Source organism: Balaenoptera acutorostrata, chromosome 3 (assembly GCF_949987535.1).
Source record: "Balaenoptera acutorostrata chromosome 3, mBalAcu1.1, whole genome shotgun sequence".
Taxonomy (NCBI): domain Eukaryota; kingdom Metazoa; phylum Chordata; class Mammalia; order Artiodactyla; family Balaenopteridae; genus Balaenoptera; species Balaenoptera acutorostrata.
Genome location: NC_080066.1, coordinates 81,416,084 through 81,441,085, shown reverse-complemented (window position 1 = coordinate 81,441,085; position 25,002 = coordinate 81,416,084). Strand labels below are relative to the sequence as shown.

Here is a 25,002-nt window from a genome sequence, read left to right as displayed (position 1 = left end):
ATAGGGGTACCAGAAGAAGAAGAGAAAAAGAAAGGGACTGAGAAAATATTTGAAGAGATTATAGTTGAAAACTTCCCTAATATGGGAGAGGAAATAGTTAATCAAGTCCAAGAAGCACAGAGAGTCCCATACAGGACAAATCCAAGCAGAAACACGCCAAGACACATATTAATCAAACTATCAAAAATTAAATACAAAGAAAACATATTAAAAGTAGCAAGGGAAAAACAACAAATAACACACAAGGGAATCCCCATAAGGTTAACAGCTGATCTTTCAGCAGAAACTCTGCAAGCCAGAAGGGAGTAGCAGGACATATTTAAAGTGATGAAGGAGAAAAACCTACAACCAAGATTACTCTACCTAGCAAGGATCTCATTCAGATTTGATGGAGAAATTAAAACCTTTACAGACAAGCAAAAGCTAAGAGAATTCAGCACCACCAAACCAGCTTTACAACAAATGCTAAAGGAACTTCTCTAGGCAAGAAACACAAGAGAAGGAAAAGACCTACAATAACAAACCCAAAACAATTAAGAAAATGATAATAGGAACGTACATATCAATAATTACCTTAGATGTAAATGGATTAAATGCTCCAACCAAAAGACATAGACTGGCTGAATGGATACAAAAACAAGACCCGTATATATGCTGTCTACAAGAGACCCACTTCAGACCTAGGGACACATACAGACTGAAAGTGAGGGGATGGAAACAGATATTCCGTGCAAATGGAAATCAAAAGAAAGCTGGAGGGCTTCCCTGGCGGCGCAGTGGTTGAGAATCTGCCTGCCGGTGCAGGGGACACGGGTTCGAGCTCTGGTCTGGGAAGATCCCACATGCCGCGGAGCAGCTGGGCCCGTGAGCCACAGCTGCTGAGCCTGCGCGTCTGGAGCCTGTGCTCCGCAACAGGAGAGGCCGCGATAGTGAGAGGCCCGTGCACCGCGATGAAGAGTGGCCCCCACTTGCCGCAACTAGAGAAAGCCCTGGCACAGAAGCGAAGCCCCAACACAGCCAAAAATAAATAAATAAATAAAGTGTAAAATTAAAAAAAAAAAAAGCCTCCTCACTGGGCTCCCTATCTGTGGTCCTTCTCCATTTCGTCATATAATGATGGTCTTAGCTCCATGTGCCAGGAACTGGACAAAGCATTTAAAAAAAAAAAAAAAAAAGAAAGCTGGAGTAGCAGTTCTCATATCAGACAAAATAGACTTTAAAATGAAGACTATTACAAGAGATAAAGAAGGACACTACATAATGATCAAGGGATCGATCCAAGAGGAAGGTATAACAATTGTAAATATTTATGCACCCAACATAGGAGCACCTCAATACATAAGGCAAATACTAACAGCCATAAAAGGGGAAATCGACAGTAACACAATCATAGTAGGGGACTTTAACACCCCACTTTCACCAATGGACAGATCATCCAAAATGAAAATAAATAAGGAAACACAAGCTTTAAATGATACATTAAACAAGGTGGACTTAATTGATATTTATAGGACATTCCATCCAAAAACAACAGAATACACATTTTTCTCAAGTGCTCATGGAACATTCTCAGGGTAGATCATATCTTGGGTCACAAATCAAGCCTTGGTAAATTTAAGAAAATTGAATCATATCAAGTATCTTTTCCGACCACAACGCTATGAGACTAGATATTAATTACAGGAAAAAATCTGTAAAAAATACAAACACATGGAGGCTAAACAATACACTACTTAATAACCAAGAGATCACTGAAGAAATCAAAGAGGAAATCAAAAAATACCTAGAAACAAATGACAGTGAAAACATGATGACCCAAAACCTATGCAATGCAGCAAAAGCAATTCTAAGAGGGAAGTTTATAGCAATATAATCCTACCTTAAGAAACAAGAAACATCTCAAATAAACAACCTAACCTTACACCTAAAGCAATTAGAGAAAGAAGAACAAAAAAACCCCAAAGTTAGCAGAAGGAAAGAAATTATAAAGATCAGATCAGAAATAAATGAAAAAGAAATGAAGGAAATGAGAGCAAAGATCAGTAAAAGCAAAAGCTGGTTCTTTGAGAAGATAAACAAAACTTATAAACCACTAGCCAGACTCATCAAGAAAAAAAGGGAGAAGACTCAAATCAATAGAATTACAAATGAAAAGGGAGAAGTAACAACTGACACTGCAGAAATACAAAGGATCATGAGAGATTACTACAAGCAACAGTATGCCAATGAAATGGACAACCTGGAAGAAATGGACAAATTCTTAGAAATGCACAACCTTCCGAGACTGAACCAGGAAGAAATAGAAAATATGAACAGACCAATCACAAGCACTGAAATTGAAACTGTGATTAAAAATCTTCCAACAGGGCTCCCCTGGTGGCGCAGTGGTTGAGAATCTGCCTGCTAATGCAGGGGACACGGGTTCGAACCCTGGTCTGGGAAGATCCCACATGCCGCGGAGCAACTAGGCCCGTGAGCCACAACTACTGAGCCTGCGCATCTGGAGCCTGTGCTCCGCAACAAGAGAGGCCACAATAGTGAGAGGCCCGCACACCGCGATGAAGAGTGGCCCCCACTTGCCGCAACTAGAGAAAGCCCTAGCACAGAAACGAAGACCCAACATAGCAATCAATCAATCAATCAATCAATAAATCTTTAAAAAAAAAAAAATCTTCCAACAAACAAAAGCCCAGGACCAGATGGCTTCACAGCTGAATTCTATCAAACATTTAGAGAAGAGCTAACACCTATCCTTCTCAAACTCTTCCAAAATATTGCAGAGGGAGGAACACTCCCAAACTCATTCTACGAGGCCACCATCACCCTGATACCAAAACCAGACAAAGATACCACAAAGAAAGAAAACTACAGGCCAATATCACTGATGAACATAGATGCAAAAATCCTCAACAAAATATTAGCAAACAGAATCCAACAGCACATTAAAAGAATCATACACCATGATCATGTGGGGTTTATCCCAGGAATGCAAGGATTCTTCAATACACACAAATCAATCAATGTGATACACCACAGTAACAAAATGAAGGAGAAAAACCATATGATCATCTCAATACATGCAGAGAAAGCTTTCGACAAAATTCAACACCCATTTATGATAAAAAACCCTCCAGAAAGTAGGCATAGAGGGAACTTTCCTCAAAATAATAAAGGCCATATATGACAAACCCACAGCCAACATTGTCCTCAATGGTGAAAAACTGAAACCATTTCCACTAAGATCAGGAACAAGACAAGGTTGCCCACTCTCACCACTATTATTCAACATAGTTTTGGAAGTGTTAGCCACAGCAATCAGAGAAGAAAAAGAAATAAAAGGAATCCAAATCGGAAAAGAAGAAGTAAAGCTGTCACTGTTTGCAGATGACATGATACTATACATAGAGAATCCTAAAGATGCTACCAGAAAACTACTAGAGCTAATCAATGAATTTGGTAAAGTAGCAGGATACAAAATTAATGCACAGATATCTCTAGCATTCCTATATACTAATGATGAAAAATCTGAAAGTGAAATTAAGAAAACACTCCCATTTACCACTGCAACAAAAGGAATAAAATACCTAGGAATAAACCTACCTAAGGAGACAAAAGACCTGTATGCAGAAAATTATAAGACAGTGATGAAAGAAATTAAAGATGATACAAATAGATGGAGAGAAATACCATGTTCTTGGATTGGAAGAATCAACAATGTGAAAATGACTCTACTACCCAAAGCAATCTACAGATTCAATGCAATCTCTATCAAACTGCCAATGGCATTTTTCACAGAACTAGAACAAAAAATTTCACAGTTTGTATGGAAACACAAAAGACCCCAAATAGCCAAAGCAATCCTGAGAAAGAAAAACGGAGCTGGAGGAATCAGGCTCCTTGAGTTCAGACTATACTACAAAGCTACAGTAATCAACACAGTATGGTACTGGCACAAAAACAGAAATATAGATCAATGGAAAAGGATAGAAAACCCAGAGATAAACCCACGCACATATGGTCACCTTATCTTTGATAAAGGAGGCAAGAATATACAGTGGAGAAAAGACAGCCTCTTCAATAAGTGGTGCTGGGAAAACTGGACAGGTACATGGAAAAGTATGAAATCAGAACACTCCCTAACACCATACACAAAAATAAACTCAAAATGGATTAGAGACCTAAATGTAAGGCCAGACACTATAAAACTCTTAGAGGAAAACATAGGCAGAACACTCTATGACATAAATCACAGCAAGATCCTTTTTGACCCACCTCCTAGAGAAATGGCAATAAAAACAAAAATAAACAAATGGGACCTAATGAAACTTAAAAGCTTTTGCACAGCAAAGGAAACCATAAACAAGACCAAAAGACAACCCTCAGAATGGGAGAAAATATTTGCAAACGAAGCAACTGACAAAGGATTAATCTCCAAAATTTACAAGCAGCTCATGCAGCTCAATATCAAAAAAACAAACAACCCAATCCAAAAATGGGCAGAAGACCTAAATAGACATTTCTCCAAAGAAGATATACAAATTGCCAACAAACACATGAAAGAATGCTCAACATCATTAATCATTAGAGAAATGCAAATCAAAACTACAATGAGATATCATCTCACACTGGTCAGAATGGCCATCATCAAAAAATCTACAAACAATAAATGCTGGAGAGGGTGTAGAGAAAAGGGAACCCTCTTGCACTGTTGGTGGGAATGTAAATTGATACAGCCACTGTAGAGGACAGTATGGAGATTCCTTTAAAAACTAAAAATAGAACTACCATATGACCCAGCAATCCCACTACTGGGCATATACCCTGAGAAAACCATAATTCAAAAGGAGACATGTACCAAAATGTTCATTGCAGCTCTATTTACAATAGCCAGGACATGGAAGCAACTTAAGTGTCCATCAACAGATGAATGGATAAAGAAGATGTGGCACATATATATAATGGAATATTACTCAACCATAAAGAAGAAACGAAATTGAGTTATTTGTAGTGAGGTGGATGGACCTAGAGCCTGTCATACAGAGTGAAGTAAGTCATAAAGAGAAAAACAAATACCGTATGCTAACACATGTATATGAAATCTAAGAAAAAAAAAAGGTCATGAAGAACCTAGGGGCAAGACAGGAATAAAGACACAGACCTACTAGAGAATGGACTTGAGGTTATGGGGTGGGGGAAGGGTAAGCTGTGACAAAGTGAGAGAGTGGCATGGACATATATACACTACCAAACGTAAAATAGATAGCTAGTGGGAAGCAGCCGCATAGCACAGGAAGATCAGCTCGGTGCTTTGTGACCACCTAGAGGGGTCGGATAGGGAGGGTGGGAGGGAGGGAGATGCAAGAGGGAAGAGATATGGGAACATATGTATATGTATAACTGATTCACTTTGTTATAAAGCAGAAACTAACACACCATTGTAAAGCAATTATACTCCAATAAAGATGTTAAAAAAACAAAAAACAAAAATCAAGTGGGACTTTGATTTGATGTACAGTGTAAATTTTTTTCAAAAGATATATCTTTATTATAAAGTGTAAAAATGAATGCAACTTTTAACAAGAGGAAAAACAAAACCAAAATCGGGATAAACCATCTACCTTTGGTCTTGACCCAATTTTCTCCACTCTTCTCAAGGATCTTTCAGCCACCTCTTCTGTCTTATCTGCACATCTATTCAAACCTTGTCTATTCTTAAAGAAGAACAAGACAAAACAAAAACTCTGAAAGTTTCTAATCCATTGGCTTCTGGGAGTATTTTTGTGTACTCCTTTATTTTACCAGATCTTCAAATGTTGATAGGTCACAGGGTTTTATCCTTAGGCCACTACTCCTCTGGTCTACGTGCTCTTTTCAGATATCTCACCTACTCTTGTAAATCAACTGCTACATAAATGCTGATAACCTCCAAATCCATAATACACTGCTGGCCTCTCCCCTGAGTTTCAAACTTGCTGGACACTGTCAGTCAGACTCACCAAGAGACAGCTCAAACTCAACATATTCAAAATTGAACTTACCTACATTCCCTCCTAAATGGCCCTCTTCTAGAGTTCTCTAATTCAGTTGGTGGCATCATATAATCAATCATTCAAACTAGAAACCCAAAGTCGCCCACAACTACTCTTCTCTCACTCCCCAACAATCACTCAAGAAGTCCTCCCTATTTTACCTCCTGAATATTTCTCACATTGCTCTCCTCTTCACCCTATAACAATGTCATCATGGTTCAAGACCTCTGCCATAGTTTCTGCAACACTTTTTTCCCCACCTTACAGAATAAAATATAAGAATAACATGAGGCCACTGCCTATTTTTCTAGGTTCATTTGGCATTATTCCTAGCATCAAATTTATGTTTTAGCAAGCAATAAACTACCCAGTTCCTGACCTATATATCACCCTATTCTTGTCTCTGAGCTTTTGCTCATACTGTCTCCTCTGCTTAAAATGAATGCCTTTCTGTCCTTCCTCCTGAAACTCCTACTTATCATTAAGAGGAGCTCAGGTGCTATAATCTTTAGGAAGCTCTTCCTGAAACTACCTTCCTTCCTTTAAGGTTAGGTGCCCCTCTTCTGTATTCTCATTTTACCTTGTTCTATATATTGTACTTCCCACACAGTGTTATAAGTATTTGTATATGTCTCTCTCCTCTACTGATCTCTGTAGCTCAGAGCCTAGCCTACAGTCTGACAAACCGCAAGCAATCAACAGATGTTTATTTAATGGTTCAATAGATGGAGAAGAAGGGAGAGAAGGAGAGGGGATTTTTGTTGGGAGTAAGAGGAACAAACCTGTCAGCCCCAGGCTTCTGAACTTCAGAAAAATTGTTAACTCCAGCTCAACTCCACAAATCAATCTCTGGTGTTGTTATCAGATATGAGAAAAGACCAAGAAAGAACAGAGAGAAGATGAGAAAAGAAAAACACAGACTTTGTGGTTAGACAGATAAATCTCCCCACCAAAGATGTCCACATCCTAATCCCCAAAACCTGTGAATATATTAACTAAAATGGTTAGTTAGAAAGAACCTTGCAGATGTGATTAAGTTATGGCTCTTGCGGTAGGAGATTATCCTGGATTATACAAGTGGGACTAATGTAATTATAAGGGCACTTATAAAAGAGGGAGGCAGGAGAGCCAGAGTCAGACAAGGAAATTGGAAGCAAAATCCAGAGTGACGCAACTGCTGGTTGGGGGCCATAAGCCAAGGAATGTGGGCAGTCTCAAAGCTGGAAAACCCAAGAAAATAGATTCTCCCTTATGGCCTCCAGAAGGATTGCAACTGATATCTTGATTTTAGCCCAGCAAAACCCATTTTAGACTTCTGACCTCCAGAACTATAAGATAATAAACTTGTATTGTTTTAAGCCACTAAGTTTGTGGTAGCTTGCTATGGCAGCAATAGGAAAATAATACAAAAGTGTATAAAATGAGATAAATAATGTCTACAATTGCCTCAAAATATTAACTCAAATTACCACAGAATATAGCAGAATTCATTGTTGTTAATTGTCTAAAAGGTTACACATAGAGCCACGTATAAATAAATAAAAGGACTGTCTGGATATAAAATGATAATTTATAGGATAATTTGATAATCTTTTAAAGATGGATATGACTAATCAAAGTAGCTACACTTTTAAAGAACCATGATTTTAAGGGAAGTATTATGAAGGACTTATGTTAAACGTTAAGTGATTTAAAAAGGGATTTTGATAAGCAATCCAAAAGACATGATATTTTTCATTTCCATGACATATAAATACAAAAGCAATAAAAATAAGAGCCTTATTTAATTGTTATAAGATCTGACTTTTTAAATATGGAAGCACTACCTACAGAATTGGCATATTTGCATTATTTCTCCCCCAAAATCACACACACACATGTCAAGATAACTAGAAAATATGTAAGTATTAATATCTACATAAATTTATTTTAAGTCTCATGGCCAGAGTTCAAACAACTTACTTTCCTTTGTCCTTCAACCATTCTGGGTTCTTTTCCTCTTCTGTTAAATCACAAAGTTCAGGAATGTCAGTATTCATTGCTCTTCGTGCCTCTGCTTGTTTATGTAGCCACTGAAATGAGAATGAAGTTTAATGAAGGACACAAAAGTCTTGTTTTATTAAAAGTTACTTTTAGATTTTCCATTTTCCTATACAAGATGGAAATACTATTTGTTATGGACTGAATGTTTGTGTCCTCCAAAATTCATATGTTGAAGCCCTAATCACCAATGTGATGGTATTTGGAGATGGGGCCTTTGGGCGATAATTAAGCTTGGATGAGGTTATGAGTATGAGACTTCCATCATAAGGTTAGTGTCCTTATAAGAAGAGGGAGAGACCAGAGGGCATGCTCTTCCCCACCCCACCCCACCCCAGCATCCTGACCTTGGTCTTCCCAGCCTCCAGAACTGTGAGAAATAATTGCCTGTTCTTTAAGCCACCCAGTCTATGTACTTTGTTATAGCAGTCTGAGCAGACTGATAAAATATTTGATGGTGGTGATTTTAAACTTCTAGTTTTTATACATCTTTAAGCTTTTTTTTAAACTTCACTAGCTGATCAAGATCAAATGTATAAAAATTTCTAGTCCAAATTTCATCCAAATTTCTGGGAGTTCATGTGAATACTGTTTTATTTTTCTTGTTTATAATATATATATATATATATATATATATTTTTACATTATAAAAATATATAAATGATTTTTTAAATAATTATAATTTTATAGTTACAGTGATACTTTAATAATAAAATATAGAAATATGCTGTTAATAATAAGAAAAAAGTTAATATTTATAAATTGTCATTATATCTTAAGGAGATTCAATTATTTCCACAACTTTTCAATTGAGAGAGGTATCAGTTCACACCTTACAGTTAAAAAAAAAAAAAAAAGCAGTTCTTAGTGCTTACACAACTAAATATACAATATTCAAAATCCCAGAGCTCAGGAATTTATAAATGAATGAAAGCTATTAATGCCAAATGTCACATTAGAAATACTTGATATTAATAATTAATTGTAATAAAGTAATAAATTTACAAATCTTTTCTTACCGCAACATACACTGACCCAAAGTTTATAAATCTATTATGGAAAATGATGTATTTGATAAAATAAATGCACATGCAACATTTTATCTCCTGGGATAAGCAACAACACTGGATATTAAATCAGTGTTTTCTCATCAGCATTCTGGAGCCAAAAAAAAAAGAAAATCCTGCAAAATATATTTTTGTCAAAAGGAAATATTAAATTTTTTCATGAAGTTATATCTTTAGCTTAATGACTACTTTAAAAATTCAGACCCAGTAACAGTTTCAATATATGGAATAAAAAATATTTTCATTGTGGTCACTGTAACTAACAGCAAGTATACCAACCTCCTCTTCTTCTGCTACCTGTGATTCCCGGAGAGCAGTTGGGAATACTCGAGGGGTAAAGTTGATTTTAATATTGCCGACAGAGCGAGGAGCAGGAATACTGTCTTCCTTTAACTTCTCAAAAAATATATTTTCTGAATTTCTCCCTTCAAAAACAATATCAGCAACTAAGTTATTTATCTCTCATTTCCTAGTTAACAAACTGACTTTTAAGGTAATTACACATTAAAGCTACTTCTAAAATCCTATACAAATAATCCAAACATATTTTCTACAATAAGGAATGTAAAATCCCTCATTGAAATTATGGCAGCTAATTATCTGTTCTTTCATCAGTGACCTCAGCTACTTTTCTGGGGTTCTGTTTGTTAAACCACACAGTGTCTAACTTACATTCACTACAGAGGAAGCCACTCTAGGCAACTTAATCTACATCAACTCTAGAGGAGGGCACCTAGGCAAAGCCATCACTTTCCTTAAGCTCCGGTATCAGTATCTCCTATAAGCTCCCTGGTGATGACATAAAAGTTTTTCAGCTATTAAAGACAGCTAATGGGAACAGGCAAAGAGTTGTAATGAAAGGCTATACATTTGTATAAAGGTAGTTAGATGTAATAATTATTAAGTCAATACAAGAGGAGAAATTAATCTATGTGTTAGAATATAAACTATATGAATAAAGGGAAGGAAAGGTACTAAAAAGGAAAAGTACTAAAAACACGATATACAGATTTAAAAGGCAAATATCAAAATTGTTTAAAAAAAGATTTTCCAGAAACATGACAGAGAGTTAATATCCTTGATATAAAATGAACACATAAAATTAAGATATAAAACTTCCAATTTAGGGAAGTGGAAATGGCGCAGTGGTTAAGAATCTGCTTGCCAATGCAGAGGACACGAGTTCAAGCCCTGGTCTAGGAAGATCTCACATGCTGCAGAGCAACTAAGCTCGGGTGCCACAACTACTGAAGCCCACGCACCTAGAGCCCGTGAGCCACAATGAAGAGTAGCCCTCACTCGCCGCAAGTAGAGAAAGCCTGCATGCAGCAACAAAGACCCAACTCAGCCAAAAATAAATAAATTTATATATTTTTTAAAATGTCTGAAAAAAAGAGAAAATTTTTAAAAAATAAAAAATAAAACTTCCACTTTAAAGAAAAATTGAAAATGGCATGAATTAACATTTCAAAGGGAGGGAGGAGGAGAACAAGGAAGAAAGAATAAGGACTCAAACAAAGAAAGTAACATTAACAAAAATTTGAACAAAAAATTTCCACAGATGATTGTGGTTGGGAATGCAGTATCCTACCCATCCTCCCCTCTTTCTTTTAGTAATAGAATCTACTGTGCCAAGGTAGAATCTACAAAATCCAGCCTCCCTTAAGAGTAGGTGTAGTTATGTGCCAAACCTGAGACAACAGAATATGAATACAAGTGCTGTATAAAACTTATGGATCATTATCTTACATGTAAATCTACTCGCAGTGGACTTCCTCTTTCCCCTTCCCACTGGCTAAAAAACAATGCCAACTGCAGCATCCACCTTGGACCCAGAAGTGGAAGCCAAATGATGTGATGATTGATGTGGCCCAACCAGCCTAGATGGCCCTGTGGAACAAAGCCATCTATCAGGCCTAGATTGATTGCTGTTACATAATAAGTCTTAAATTACAGAGAATTCAATTTCTATCTTATTTGATCTATAACTTCGGGCCTCTTTATTTCAGCAGTTGGCTTGAACCTACCTAACACAATGTCCTAAGAATTTTATAGCCTGGTAAACTGTTGTTCACTTGTGAAGCCAAGAGACATTCCTAGATATGTAAGAACTAAGTAAATATACCATCTAGCCATGTTTCCTGAATAAATTACTCAAAGAAATGTTCCAGAACATGGACAAATAAAATTAAGAACTCAGAACTGGGAAACCTGAGGGTAAAAATGAAAAAGGATAGGTTTTCTAAAACATACGAAAAAATGTTGTAAGACTTTTTAATGTTATTACAACAGAAGGAAAACAGAATAAAAAGTAAAAATGAAGTATATAAGTTCACATTTTATACTAATGATTACTAGGATACACAACATGGAGGGAAGAAGCACTATTCTTCCATAATGAGAAATTTAAAAATTACTTTGCTATTAACTTTGCTAAATAAAAGTAAATGAATAAACATTTGAAAATGCTTATGGAAATCATTACGGTGACCATGAGTTACATTAAAAATAGGATATCTAGCTTTCAAAGTCTTACAGTAAAATAAGACACACAGAAAAACATAAAAAGAAATTAGCTTTCTGTTTTCAGCAGCATAGGTTAAAGTTTTAACAAACTTTAACACACAATTTTACAAGCAGACAAAATGCTATGAACACATAAAATGCTTGATAAAAATACAACAAATAAACAAAAGTTTCAAGTACATAGTTCAGTTCAAAAAGTATGCTAAAGAAAAGGCTTATCAGCAACTTATAGCCAGGGTAATCTCAAAAGCTGACAGCTGACAAAAAGCTACTTGGAAAGATTTCAGATATAGATATAGATATCTAGATAGGTATACCTATGAAGGTATATATCTATCTAGATATCCATATCTGTATCTGAAGTTTTATATATATGAATATACTATATATTATACATATATATATTAGAGACTATATATAAAGGATAAAGGCTGGAAATTTAATGCTGATATAGGTACAGAGGTGAGAGCTGAAAAGGCAATTACAGCCTGAGAAGGGCTACACTCTCAGTGAAATGGACACATAAAATCTCTGTCCACAACCCCAGGAAAGTGAAGCATGTCTCTTCCTGGGGCTCTGGATAAGAGAAGAAAAAACGTCTCTCGTGAGAAACCTAAACTTCAGGTATCCGTTCCGAGGAATTCTTACTTCTGCAAACCAGGACACACGAAATTTCCTCATATGCACACATAAAAATAATCCGTGCTGAAGATGAGCACACAAACAAAAACTACAAATCACATGTGGATACACGGTATGTTTCTTCCTTACAGTATGGAGAACAGTCAGCAGACACAACAAACAGGAAGACTGGCCTATTAAGAATTTGAAATAACAGAACAATCTGAAAGAGACTATAATAATTTAAAACATGCTTACTTAAAGAGCTAAGACAGGCTAAAATCCATAATGAAAAACTAAGGAATGAAAAAAGAACAAACAGGTATGAAAGAAGCAAACAGAACTTGCAAAATGAAAAATATTGTCCCTGAAATTGAAAACCTCTAGGACAAGTTTAACAGCACAGCACATTAGGCATATTTGAAGAAAATTTGCAAACTAGAAGAGAGATCTGAGGATATTATACAGAACGCAGCCACGGAAGATAAAGGCAATTTGAAAATAATTTGCTATTTGAAAACAATAGCTTATAACTTCCCAGAACTGAGGTAAGACATACGTTCTTTGAGTGAAACTATACTCCAAGTTCTGATATTATGAGATGAATAAATATAAAACTGCACTTAGAGTAATAAAATCAACATATACCAAAGTGAAGAATTTTAAAGCAACCAGAGACAAAGGATGGATTACCTTATAAAGGATCAATATTGAATCAAGAGCAGACTTTCAGCAGCAATATTAGAAGTCAGAAGGCAATAGAAACATATCTTCAAATTACTGATGGAAAATAACTGTCAATCTTGAATTCTACAACCATGTAAAACATCATTGAATAACAATAACAAAATAAAAATAACTGAACTTAACATTCAGATCTTTATTAAAGAACTACTAGACAGGAATAAAGACGCAGACATAGAGAATGGACTTGAGGACACGGAGAGGGGGAAGGGTAAGCTGGGACGAAGTGAGAGAGTGGCATGGACTTATATATACTACCAAATGTAAAATAGATAGCTAGTGGGAAGCAGCCATATAGCACAGGGAGATCAGCTCAGCTCAGTGACCACATAGAGGGGTGGGATAGGGAGGGTGGGAGGGAGATGCAAGAGGGAGGACGTATGGGGATACATGTATATGCATAGCTGATTCACTTTGTTATAAAGCAGAAACTAACACACCATTGTAAAGCAATTGTACTCCAATAAAGATGTTAAAAAAAAATAAAAAACTACTAAAGGATTTACTTAAAGGAAAGGTAATTGGATCCAGAAAGAACTTAGATGCAAGAAGCAAAGATAATTAAAAAGCAGTAAATATGGGTCAACAGAAAGAGTAATGAGTATATGTGGTAAAGCCACACTAACGACTAAATTTAGAGGTTTAAAAATAAGGTGAGATCACCTGACTCCCTCCCTGCCAAAAAAAGTGGAATAAAATCTTTAGACAGTAACAGAGGATGGGTATGACTGAAGTTCATGTATTAAATTTCCTTCTAATATTTACAAGTAATGGTAGAGATTAAATTTTGTTTAGTATGCACATTAAAAATATAATAATTGTAATTATATCTATGTATCAAAACAGTTCTAAAAAATTTAATATCATTCAGAGAACAAAAATAGAATGTATACCTTTCAAATTAGTAGAAAGGAAAGGAGGTAATTAAGAAAAATTATTTAATCCAAGGCAGAAAAATACAAAAAAGAACAAAAAAGGAAGTCTGGGGGCTTCCCTGGTGGCACAGTGGTTGAGAATCTGCCTGCCAATGCAGGGGACACGGGTTCGAGCCCTGGTCTGGGAAGATCCCACATGCCGTGGAGCAACTAGGCCCGTGAGCCACAATTACTGAGCCTGTGCGTCTGGAGCCTGTGCTCCACAACAAGAGAGGCCACGTTAGTGAGAGGCCCGCACACCGCGATGAAGAGTGGCGCCCGCTCGCCACAACTGGAGAAAGCCGTCGCACAGAAACGAAGACCCAACACAGCCAAAAATAAATAAATAAATAAATAAAACCAAAAAGTTAAAAAAAAAAAAAAAGGAAGTCTGGTAAATATAAATCACAAAGTAAGAGGGCAGAAGGAAATTCTAAGACGTTAGGATATATTTTATTATAGTTTTAAATTTATTTATTTATTTATTTTTGGCTACATTGGGTCTTCGTTGCTGTGTGCAGGCTTTCTCTAGTTGCGGAAAGCGGGGGCTGCTCTTCGTTGCAGTGCGCGGGCTTCCCACTGCAGTGGCTTCTCTTGTTGAGGAGCATGGGCTCTAGGTGCATGGGCTCCAGTAATTGTGACACGCAGGCTCAGTAGTTGTGGCGCGTGGGCTTAGTTCCTCCACAGCATGTGGATTCTTCCCAGACCAGGGCTCAAACCTGGGCTCCCTGCATTGGCAGGTGGATTCTTAACTACCAGGGAGGTAGTGCCACCAGGGAGGTCCCAGGATATATTTTATTTATAATAATAAACCTAAGTAGCCCATATCAAAAGAAAGACTCACAATAAACAAAAATACACACTAGCAAACTACAAATGATTTATAAACACATTTGTATATAACACAATGACCCAGATAATATAAAATATGAGAACAACTGTCATTCCCCTTTTATGCATTTGGAAATTAAAAAAAAAATTCTCCCTAATAATTCAAGGACAAAAAAAAAATCATGATGGGTTACAAAATATTTGCAACTAAATGGCAATGAAAACACAAGATTTCAAGACTTGGTGAATTTATTAATGCAGTATTTAAGAGAAAAAATTATAACTTCATATGCATGTGTTAAAAGATTCAAAAATTAATGCAAACAAATTGTATAAAGAACAGAGAAAACCCAAAGAAACTAGAAGAAGCCAAATAAAAATAAACACAGGAATTAATGGAATAGAAACAAAGAAACAATAAAAGATCAACAAAACCAAAAATTGCTTTTTTGAACAGACAAAATTTGCAAAATGCTGCAATAGTTGATCAAGGAAAAATAAAATACTATTAGGAACAACAACAACAACAAATATATATATATATATATATATATACATTTCTTTTTCAGATTCTTTTCCATTATAGATTACTACAAGACACTGAATATAGTTCCCTGTGCTATACAGCAGGTCCTTGTTTATCTATTTTACATACAGTAGTGTGTATATGTTAATCCCAAACTCCTGATTTATCTCTTCCAACACCCCCCGCTAAAAAAAATGTTTTTTAAAATTATTTCTTATATGTGGAACCTAAAACAAAAACCACACTCATAGATACAGAGAACAGATTGGTGGTTGTCAGAGGTGGGGGGTGGGAGGTGGACAAAATGGGTGATGATGGTCAAAAGGAATGAACTTCTAGTCATAAAATACATAAGCCCTGCAAATGAAATGTACAGCCTGGTGACTATTGCTAATAATACTTTATAGCATATTTGAAAGTTGTTAAGACAGTAAATCTTAAAAGTTCTCATCATAAGAAAAAAAATTCTAACTATGTATGGTACTGGACAGATTTGCTAGATTTACTGTGATGATCACTTCATAATATACACACATATCAAATCATTATATTGTACACCTGAAACTTATAATAAGTCAATTATATCTCAATAAAAAAAAGAATTTTAAAAAAATTATTACCTTTCCTCTGTTTCTCCCTTCCCTCTTCCTAATACTCCTATTATTTGAATGTTGGACAACCTGGATGGATACTCTAGTTGTTTTATCTTTCCTATTTTAAAATCTCTCTGTTGGGTCTTCTCTGGCAGCGCAGTGGTTAAGAATCCGCCCGCCAATGCAAGGCACATGGGTTTGATCCCTGGTCCAGGAAGATCCCACATTCCACAGAGCAACTAAGCCCGTGTGCCACAACTACTGAGCCTGTGCTCTAGAGCCCATGAGCCACAACTACTGAGCCTGCGTGCTGCAACTACCAAAGCCCATGTGTCTACAGCCCATGCTCTGCAACAAGAGAAGCCACTGCAATGAGAAGCCTGCGCACCACAACAAAGAGTAGCCCCTGCTCGCTGCAACTAGAGAAAGCTGGCGGGCAGCAACGAAGACCCAACACAGCCAAAAATAAATAAATAAAATAAAATAAAATAATAAAATCTCTTTGTCATCTTATTCTATTTTCTGGAAAAAAAATTAACTATATTCCAGCTATTTGATTTAATTTTTAATTTTTTAATTACATTTTTAATTTCCAAACCATTCTTTTAGGAAAATTTCTTTATTACAGCCTCTTGCTTTTGTTCAAGGATTAAAATATGTTCTCATCTCTCTGAGGACATTAATTATAGTTCTTTTTTTTAATTTTTGAATTTTATTATTTTTTTTATACAGCAGGCTCTTATTAGTCATCAATTTTATACACATCAATGTATATATGTCAATTCCAATCACCCAATTCATCACACCACCATCCCCAACCCCCGTGGCTTTCCTCCCTTGGTGGCCATAAGTTTGTTCTCTACATCTGTGTCTCAACTTCTGCCCTGCAAACCGGTTCATCTGTACCATTTTTCTAGGTTCCACTTACATGCATTAATATACGATATTTTTCTCTTTCTGACTTACTTCATTCTGTATGCCAGTCTCTAGATCCATCCACGTCTCAACAAATGACCCAATTTCCTTTTATGGCTGAGTAATATTCCATTGTATATATGTACCACATCTTCTTTATCCATTCATCTGTCGATGGGCATTTAGGTTGCTTCCATGACCTGGCTATTGTAAATAGTGCTGCAATGAACATTGGGGTGCATGTGTCTTTTTGAATTATGGTTTTCTCTGGGTATATGCCCACTAGTGGGATTGCTGGATCATATGGTAGTTCTATTTTTAGTTTTTTAAGGAACCTCCATACTGTTCTCCATACTGGCTGTATCAATTTACATTCCCACCAACAGTGCAAGAGGATTCCCTTTTCTCCACACCCTCTCCAGCATTTGTTGTTTGTAGATTTTCTGATGATGCCCATTCTAACTGGTTGTGAGGTGATGCCTCATTGTAGTTTTGATTTGCATTTCTCTAATAATTAGTGATGTTGAGCAGCTTTTCATGTGCTTCTTGGCTATCTGTATGTCTTCTTTGGAGAAATGTCTATTTAGGTCTTCTGCCCATTTTTGGATTGGGGTGTTTGTTTCTTTAATATTGAACTGCATGAGCTGTTTATATATTTTGGAGATTAATCCTCTGTCCGTTGATTCGTTTGCAAATATTTTCTCCCATTATGAGGGTTGTCTTTTGGTCTTGTTTATGGTTTACTTTCCTGTGCAAAAGCTTTTAAGTTTCATTAGGTCCCATTTGTTTATTTTTGGTTTTATTTCCATTACTTTAGGAGGTGGATCAAAAAAGATCTTGCTGTGATTTATGTCAAAGAGTGTTCTTCCTATGTTTTCCCCTAAGAGTTTTATAGTGTCCAATCTTACATTTAGGTATCAAATCCATTTTGAGTTTATTTTTGTGTATGGTGTTAGGCAGTGTTCTAATTTCATTCTTTTACATGTAGCTGTCCAGTTTCCCCAGCACCACTTATTGAAGAGACTGTCTTTTCTCCATTGTATATCCTTGCCTCCTTTGTCATAGATTAGTTGACCATAGGTGCGTGGGTTTATCTCTGGGCTTTCTATCTTGTTCCACTGATCTATGTTTCTATTTTTGTGCCAGTACCATATTGTCTTGATTACTGTAGCTTTGTAGTATAGTCTGAAGTCAGGGAGTCTGATTCCTCCAGCTCCATTTTTTCCCCTCAAGACTGCTTTGGCTATTCGGGGTCTTTTGTGTCTCCATACAAATTTTAAGATGTTTTTTGTTCTAGTTCCGTAAAAAAATGCCATTGGTAATTTGATAGTGATTGCATTGAATCTGTAGATTGCTTTGGGTAGTATAGTCATTTTCACAATGTTGATTCTTCCAATCCAAGAACATGGTATATCTCTCCATCTGTTGGTATCATCTTTAATTTCTTTCATCAGTGTCTTATAATTTTCTGCATACAGGCCTTTTGCCTCCTTAGGTAGGTTTATTCCTAGATATTTTATTCTTGTTGTTGCAATGGTAAAAGGGAGTGTTTTCTTAATTTCTCTTTCAGATTTTTCATCATTAGTGTATAGGTATGCAAGAGATTTCTGTGCATTAATTTTGTATCCTGCAACTTTACCAAATTCATTGATTAGCTCTAGCAGTTTTCTGGTGGCAGTTTTAGGATTCTCTATGTATAGTATCATGTCATCTGCAAACAGTGACAGTTTTACTTTTTCTTTTCCAATTTGTATGCATTTTATTTCTTTTTCTTCTCTGATTGCCGTGGCTAGGACTTCCAAAACTATGTTGAAATAATAGTGGTGAGAGTGGACATCCTTGTCTTGGTCCTGATCTTAGAGGAAATGCTTTCAGTTTTTCACCATTGAGAATGATGTTTGCTGTGGGTTTGTCATATATGGCCTTTATTATGTTGAGGTAGTTTCCCTCTATGCCCACTTTCTGGAGAGTTTTTTATCATAAATGCGTGTTGAATTCTTTCAAAAGCTTTCTCTGCATCTATTGAGATATCATATGGTTTTTATTCTTCAATTTGTTAATATGATGTATCACATTGATTGATTTGCATATATTGAAGAATCCTTGCCTCCCCGGGATAAATCCCACTTGATCATGGTGTATGATCCTTTTAATGTGTTGTTGGATTCTGTTTGCTAGTATTTTGTTGAGGATTTTTGCATCTATATTCATCAGTGATATTGGTCTGTAATTTTCTTTTTTTGTAGTATCTTTGTCTGGTTTTGGTATCAGGGTGATGGTGGCCTCATAGAATGAGTTTGGGAGTGTTCCTTCCTCTGCAATTTTTTGGAAGAGTTTGAGAAGGATGGGTGTTAGCTCTTCTCTAAATGTTTGATAGAATTCAGCTGTGAAGCCGTCTGGTCCTGGACTTTTGTTTGCTGGAAGATTTTTAATCACATTTTCAATTTCATTACTTGTGACTGGTCTGTTCATATTTTCTATTTCTTCCTGGTTCAGTCTTGGAAGGTTATACCTTTCTAAGAATTTGTCCATTTCTTCCAGGTTGCCCATTTTATTGGCATAGAGTTGCTTGTAGTAGTCTCTTAGGATGCTTTGTATTTCTGCGGTGTATGTTGTAACTTCTCCTTTTTCATTTCTAATTTTATTGATTTGAGTCCTCTACCTCTTTTTCTTGATGAGTCTGGCTACTGGTTTATCAATTTTGTTTATCTTCTCAAAGAACCAGCTTTTAGTTTTATTGATCTTTGCTATTGCTTTCTTTGTTTCTATTTCATTTATTTCTGCTCTGATCTTTATGATTTCTTTCCTTCTGCTAACTTTGGGTTTTGTTTATTCTTCTTTCTCTAGTTCCTTTAGGTGTAAGGTTAGATTGTTTACTTGAGATTTTTCTTGTTTCTTGAGGTAGGCTTGTATAGCTATAAACCCCCTCTTAGAACTGCTTTTGCTGCATCCCATAGGTTTTGGATCATCGTGTTTTCATTGTCATTTGTCTCTAGGTATTTTTTTGATTTCCCCTTTGATTTCTTCAGTGATCTCTTGGTTAGTTAGTAATGTATTGTTTAGCCTCTATGTGTTTGTGCTTTTTACGTTTTTTCCCCTGTAATTCATTTCTGATCTCATAGCGTTGTGGTCAGAAAAGACGCTGGATATGATTTCAATTTTCTTAAATTTACTGAGGCTTGATTTGTGACCCAAGATGTGATCTATCCTGGAGAATGTTCCATGCGCACTTGAGAAGAAAGTGTAATCTGCTGTTTTTGGATGGAATGTCCTATAAATATCAATAAAATCTATCTGGTCTATTGTGTCATTTAAAGCTTCTGTTTCCTTATTTATTTTCATTTTGGATGATCTGTCCATTGGTGTAAGTGAGGTGTTAACGTCCACACTATTATTCTGTTACTGTCGATTTCCTGTTTAATAGCTGTTAGCAGTTGCCTTATGTATTGAGGTGCTCCTATGTTGGGTGCATATATATTTATAATCGTTATATCTTCTTCTTGGATTGATCTGTTGATCATTATGTAGTGTCCTTCCTTGTCTCTTGTAACATTCTTTATTTTAAAGTCTATTTTATCAGATATGAGTATTGCTACTCCAGCTTTCTTTTGATTTCCATTTGCATGGAATATCTTTTTCCATCCCCTCACTTTCAGTCTCTATGTGTCCCTAGGCCTGAAGTGCGCCTCTTGTAGACAGCATATAGATGGGTCTTGTTTTTGTATCCATTCAGCAAGCCTGTGTCTTTCGGTTGGAGCATTTAATCCATTCACGTTTAAGGTAATTATCGATATGTATGTTCTTATGACCATTTTCTTAATTGTTTTGGGTTTGTTTTTGTAGGTCCTTTTCTTCTCTTGTGTTTCCCACTTAGAGAAGTTCCTTTAGCATTTGTTGTAGAGCTGGTTTGGTGGTGCTGAATTCTCTTAGCTTTTGCTTGTCTGTAAAGCTTTTGATCTCTCCATCGAATTTGAATAAGATCCTTGCTGGGTAGAGTAATCTTGGTTGTAGGTTCTTCCCATTCATCACTTTAAGTATATCATGCCACTCCCTTCTGGCTTGTAGAGTTTCTGCTGAGAAATCAGCTGTTAACCTTATGGGAGTTCCCTTGTATGTTATTTGTCATTTTTCCCTTGCTGCTTTCAATAATTTTTCTTTGTCTTTATTTTTTGCCAATTTGATTACTATGTGTCTCGGCGTGTTTCTCCTTGGGTTTATCCTGTATGGGACTCGCTGTGCTTCCTGGACTTGGGTGGTTATCTCCTTTCCCATGTTAGGGAAGTTTTTGACTATAATCTCTTCAAATATTTTCTCGGGTCCTTTCTCTCTCTCCTCTCCTTCTGGGACCCCTATAATGTGAATGTTGTTGCGTTTACTGTTGTCCCAGAGGTCTCTTAGGCTGTCTTCATTTCTTTTCATTCTTTTTTCTTTATTCTGTTCCGCAGCAGTGAATTCCACCATTCTGTCTTCCAGGTCACTTATCTGTTCTTCTGCCTCAGTTATTCTGCTATTGATTCTTTCTAGTGTATTTTTCATTTCAGTTACTGTATTGTTCATCTCTGTTTTTTTGTTCTTTAGTTCTTCTAGGTCTTTGTTAAACATTTCTTGCATCTTCTCAATCTTTGTCTCTATTCTTTTTCCGAGGTCCTGGATCATCTTCACTATCATTATTCTGAATTCTTTTTCTGGAAGGTTGCCTATCTCCACTTCATTTAGTTGTTTTTCTGGGGTTTTATCTTGTTATTTCAGCTGATACATAGCCCTCTGCCTTTTCATCTTGTCTATCTTTCTGTGAATAGTAAAGGTTTCTTGATGCACTGTGACTGTTTCCACAAACTGATTTCACCAGGAGTCCCTCATGTGAGGACGTTCTGTCAGATTCTCTTGGTGTGTGAACTGTCTTCAGGTTCAACATATGAATGAAGTTTGGAGGTTGGGGTCCATCCTGCTAGTGTTGGAGGGTCTCCTGCAGAGGCGGGGGGTGGCTGTGGCTCACCGTGGGGACAAGGACACTGGCAGCATAAGTTCTGGGATGTACTCCTTGGCGTGAGCCCCCCCAGAGTCTGCCATTAGCCCCACCTAATTATAGTTCTTTTTAAGTTTTCTTCTATTCCCTGCATTACTTGGTTGTTCCAAATTGCATTTTTCTGTTTGGTTCTTGGCTATCTGCTCATATTAAAGATGAAGTATAAATATTCTGACTGGAAGTTTTGTGTACATGAATCTAATGATTGTTGACTAGTGAGCTTCAGCATGGTGAACTAGTGGGGCCATTATAAATGCCAGGGTTTTTTCATCCTATACTAGTTAGCTTCCCTGTAGAGGAATTCTCCAATCTGCATCCCAGGTGCACTGGGCTCCTGCATGCATATGGGGAAGAGGATAGAGCTGGAGGGGATCTCTTGAATCAGTATTTAAGATTTTTACAATGCAGACTTTCACTCAATCTCTGTATTTTCAGAGCAGAATCTCACTCAGTCCTCAATTGTGCAGAAAGTAAACCTCCAGCTATCTGCTGTAGTATGGGAGGAGATCTGGTAATCAAAGTCCAATGCACTTTCAACCAATCCTATTTTTTCCAGACCTACGTTTGCCCCTACCTTTAGAAGTACCTAGTTCTACCAAGTTGAAAAGGGACAAATCCACTTGCCCTGAAGCCTCATCTCTCCCACTACAATGCTTTTAGTAGCTTAGCAAATAGATAGCTCAGCAAATCAAAACTAGCTCAACAGATACCGGTAACTGACCTCAAGAGGCTTCCCCTTTTGGATTTTTTTTTTTTTTTTGATGTGGAACATTTTTAAAGTCTTTACTGAGTTTGTTACAACATTGCTTCTGTTTTATGTTTTGATCTTTTGGCCTCAAGGCATGTGGGATCTTAGCTCCCTGACCAAGGATCGAACCTGCACGCCCTGCATTGGAAGGCGAAGTCTTAACCACTGGACCACCAGGGAAGTCCCAGCTTCCCCTTTTGAACAAAGCTGTTTCTAACAAGGCAAGAAAGCCCCCATAGTCATGTAACTAATTAATGCTCATTGATTCCCCTTTCCTCATACCTTATAAATATAGACAACAGTACAAGAGCAGGGACCCTCAAATGCAGCCTTTTGGGGGAATGGCCTCACTATGCCTGGCCCTAAGCATAACTCTGTGGAATAGTAAGAACTTGAGGAAATTGTGCACACTTTGATGCTTTCCTGCTTAAAATCAATAAACATTATTTTTTCAATTTTATTGAGAAATAATTCATGTACAATAACTATACTCATTTTAAAGTATATTATATGAGTTCTGACAGATGTACATGCTCCTGAAATCACAATCAACACAGAAAATTTCTATCACCTCTAAGAGTCCCCTATAACCCTGTGAAGTTCATCCTTTCCCTTCACTCCTGGCCCCAGGCAACCACTGATGTGCTCTCAGTCATTATAAATTAGTATTTTCTAGAATTTCTTGCACTATGGACTGCTGTCTTGCTTTTTTCAGAATAATTTTGTGATTCATTCATGTCATGTGTATCAGTAGTTTTCCCTTTTCTAAAAAATAAATTTATTTATTTATTTTTGATGGCATTGGGTCTTCGTTGCTGTGCACGGGTTTTCTCTAGTTGTGGCGAGCAGGGGCTACTCTTCATTGCGGTGTGTGGGTTTCTCATTGTGGTGGCTTCTCTTGTTGCAGACCATGGGCTCTAGGTGCGCAGGCTCAGTAGTTGTGGTGCACAGGCTGAGTTGTTCTGCAGCATGTGGGATCTTCCCGGGCCAGGGATCGCACCCGTGTCCCCTGCATTGGCAGGTGGATTCTTAACCACTGGGCCACCAGAGAAGTCCCAGTTGTCTCCTTTTTATTGAAGAGTAATATTCCATTTTATGAATGTATTTCATAATTTGTTTATCCTTTCACCTGTTGATGGACATTGTTTCCAGTTGTTCACTATTGTAAATAAAGCTGCTGTAAATATTTGAATACAAGTTTTTAGGTGGACACATTTCTCTTGTGTAAATACCTAGGACTAAAATGGTTGAGTTATATGACAGGTTATATGACAGTTGACACTCTTCCAAAGTAGTTGTACCATTTTATATTTTGACCATCATTGTACAAGGTCCAATTGCAGCACATCCTCAATAACACTTTGTACTGATGAACTCTTTAATGTATAATATTAGCTATCTTAGTGGATGTGTAGTATATTTCACTGTGGTTTTAATTTGCATTTCCTTACTGACTAATGATGTTGAACATCATTTCATGTGCATGTTGACCATTCATATGTCTTCTTTTATGAAAAGTCCATTCAAATCTTTTGTCTAATTGTTTATTGGGTAGTTTGTCTTCTGTTAGGTACACGGTGAGGCAAGAATCAATGTTCATTTGTTCCCACAGATACCCAATTGTTCCAGACTTTCCTTTCCCCATTGAACTGTCCTACTTTTGACGAAAAGCATCGGACCATACAGGTAAGGATCTATTTCTGCTCACTGTACTCCCTTCTTTTGACCTTTCTGTTCATCCTTTCACCAGTTCCACCCTATCTTGATTACCATAGCTTGATGTTAAGTCCTCAAATCAGGTAGTATAAAGGTAGTATAAGTCCAACATCTTTGTTCTTATTTTTAAAAATTTCTTTAGCTAGTCTAGGTCATTTGCATTCTAATATAAATTTTAGAATCAACTTGTCGATTTCTACAAAAAGCTTACTGGTATTTCTGTTGGAATTGCATTAAATCTATACATCAATTTAAGGAGAAGTGACATCTTAACAATACTGAGTTTTCCTATTCATGAACATGCTATATCTCTCCATTTGTTTAGGCCTTTAAAAATATCTCTCAGTAAATTTTTATAGTTTTCAGTGATGAGATCTTACACCTCTTTTATTAAATTTATTCCTAAATATTTTTTGTCTTAGTGTTATTATAAATTGATTAAAGTTTAATTTTCCAACTGTTTGCTGTTGGTAAATAAAATCATAAGTGATTTTTGTAATCTTATATCTTGAGATGTTGCTAAATTCACTTATTAGTTCTAGCAGTTATCTGTAGATTCCTTAGGGATTTCTACATAGACAATCATGTCATCTACAAATAGACAGTTTTACTTCTTCCTGTCTAATCTTCATGGCTTTTATTTCTTCTTCTTGTCTTAATACAGCAGTTAGGATCTCTAGTATAATGTTGAATGAGGTAGTGAAAA

At 36.5% G+C, this 25,002-nt stretch overlaps 1 protein-coding gene across 2 annotated transcripts in view; it reads right to left on the bottom strand.

The window, feature by feature from the left end:
- Positions 1–25,002, bottom strand: part of DNAAF4 (dynein axonemal assembly factor 4) — an 81,417-nt gene that overhangs the window by 16,024 nt on the left and 40,391 nt on the right. For both annotated transcript variants that reach the window (XM_007194915.2, XM_007194916.3), the window contains exons 5-6: positions 9,416–9,561; positions 7,992–8,101 (exon numbers count right to left, since the gene is read on the bottom strand). In XM_007194915.2, coding sequence (XP_007194977.1) covers positions 7,992–8,101; positions 9,416–9,561 — 256 coding nt within the window. The remainder of the gene's footprint in view (positions 1–7,991; positions 8,102–9,415; positions 9,562–25,002) is intronic.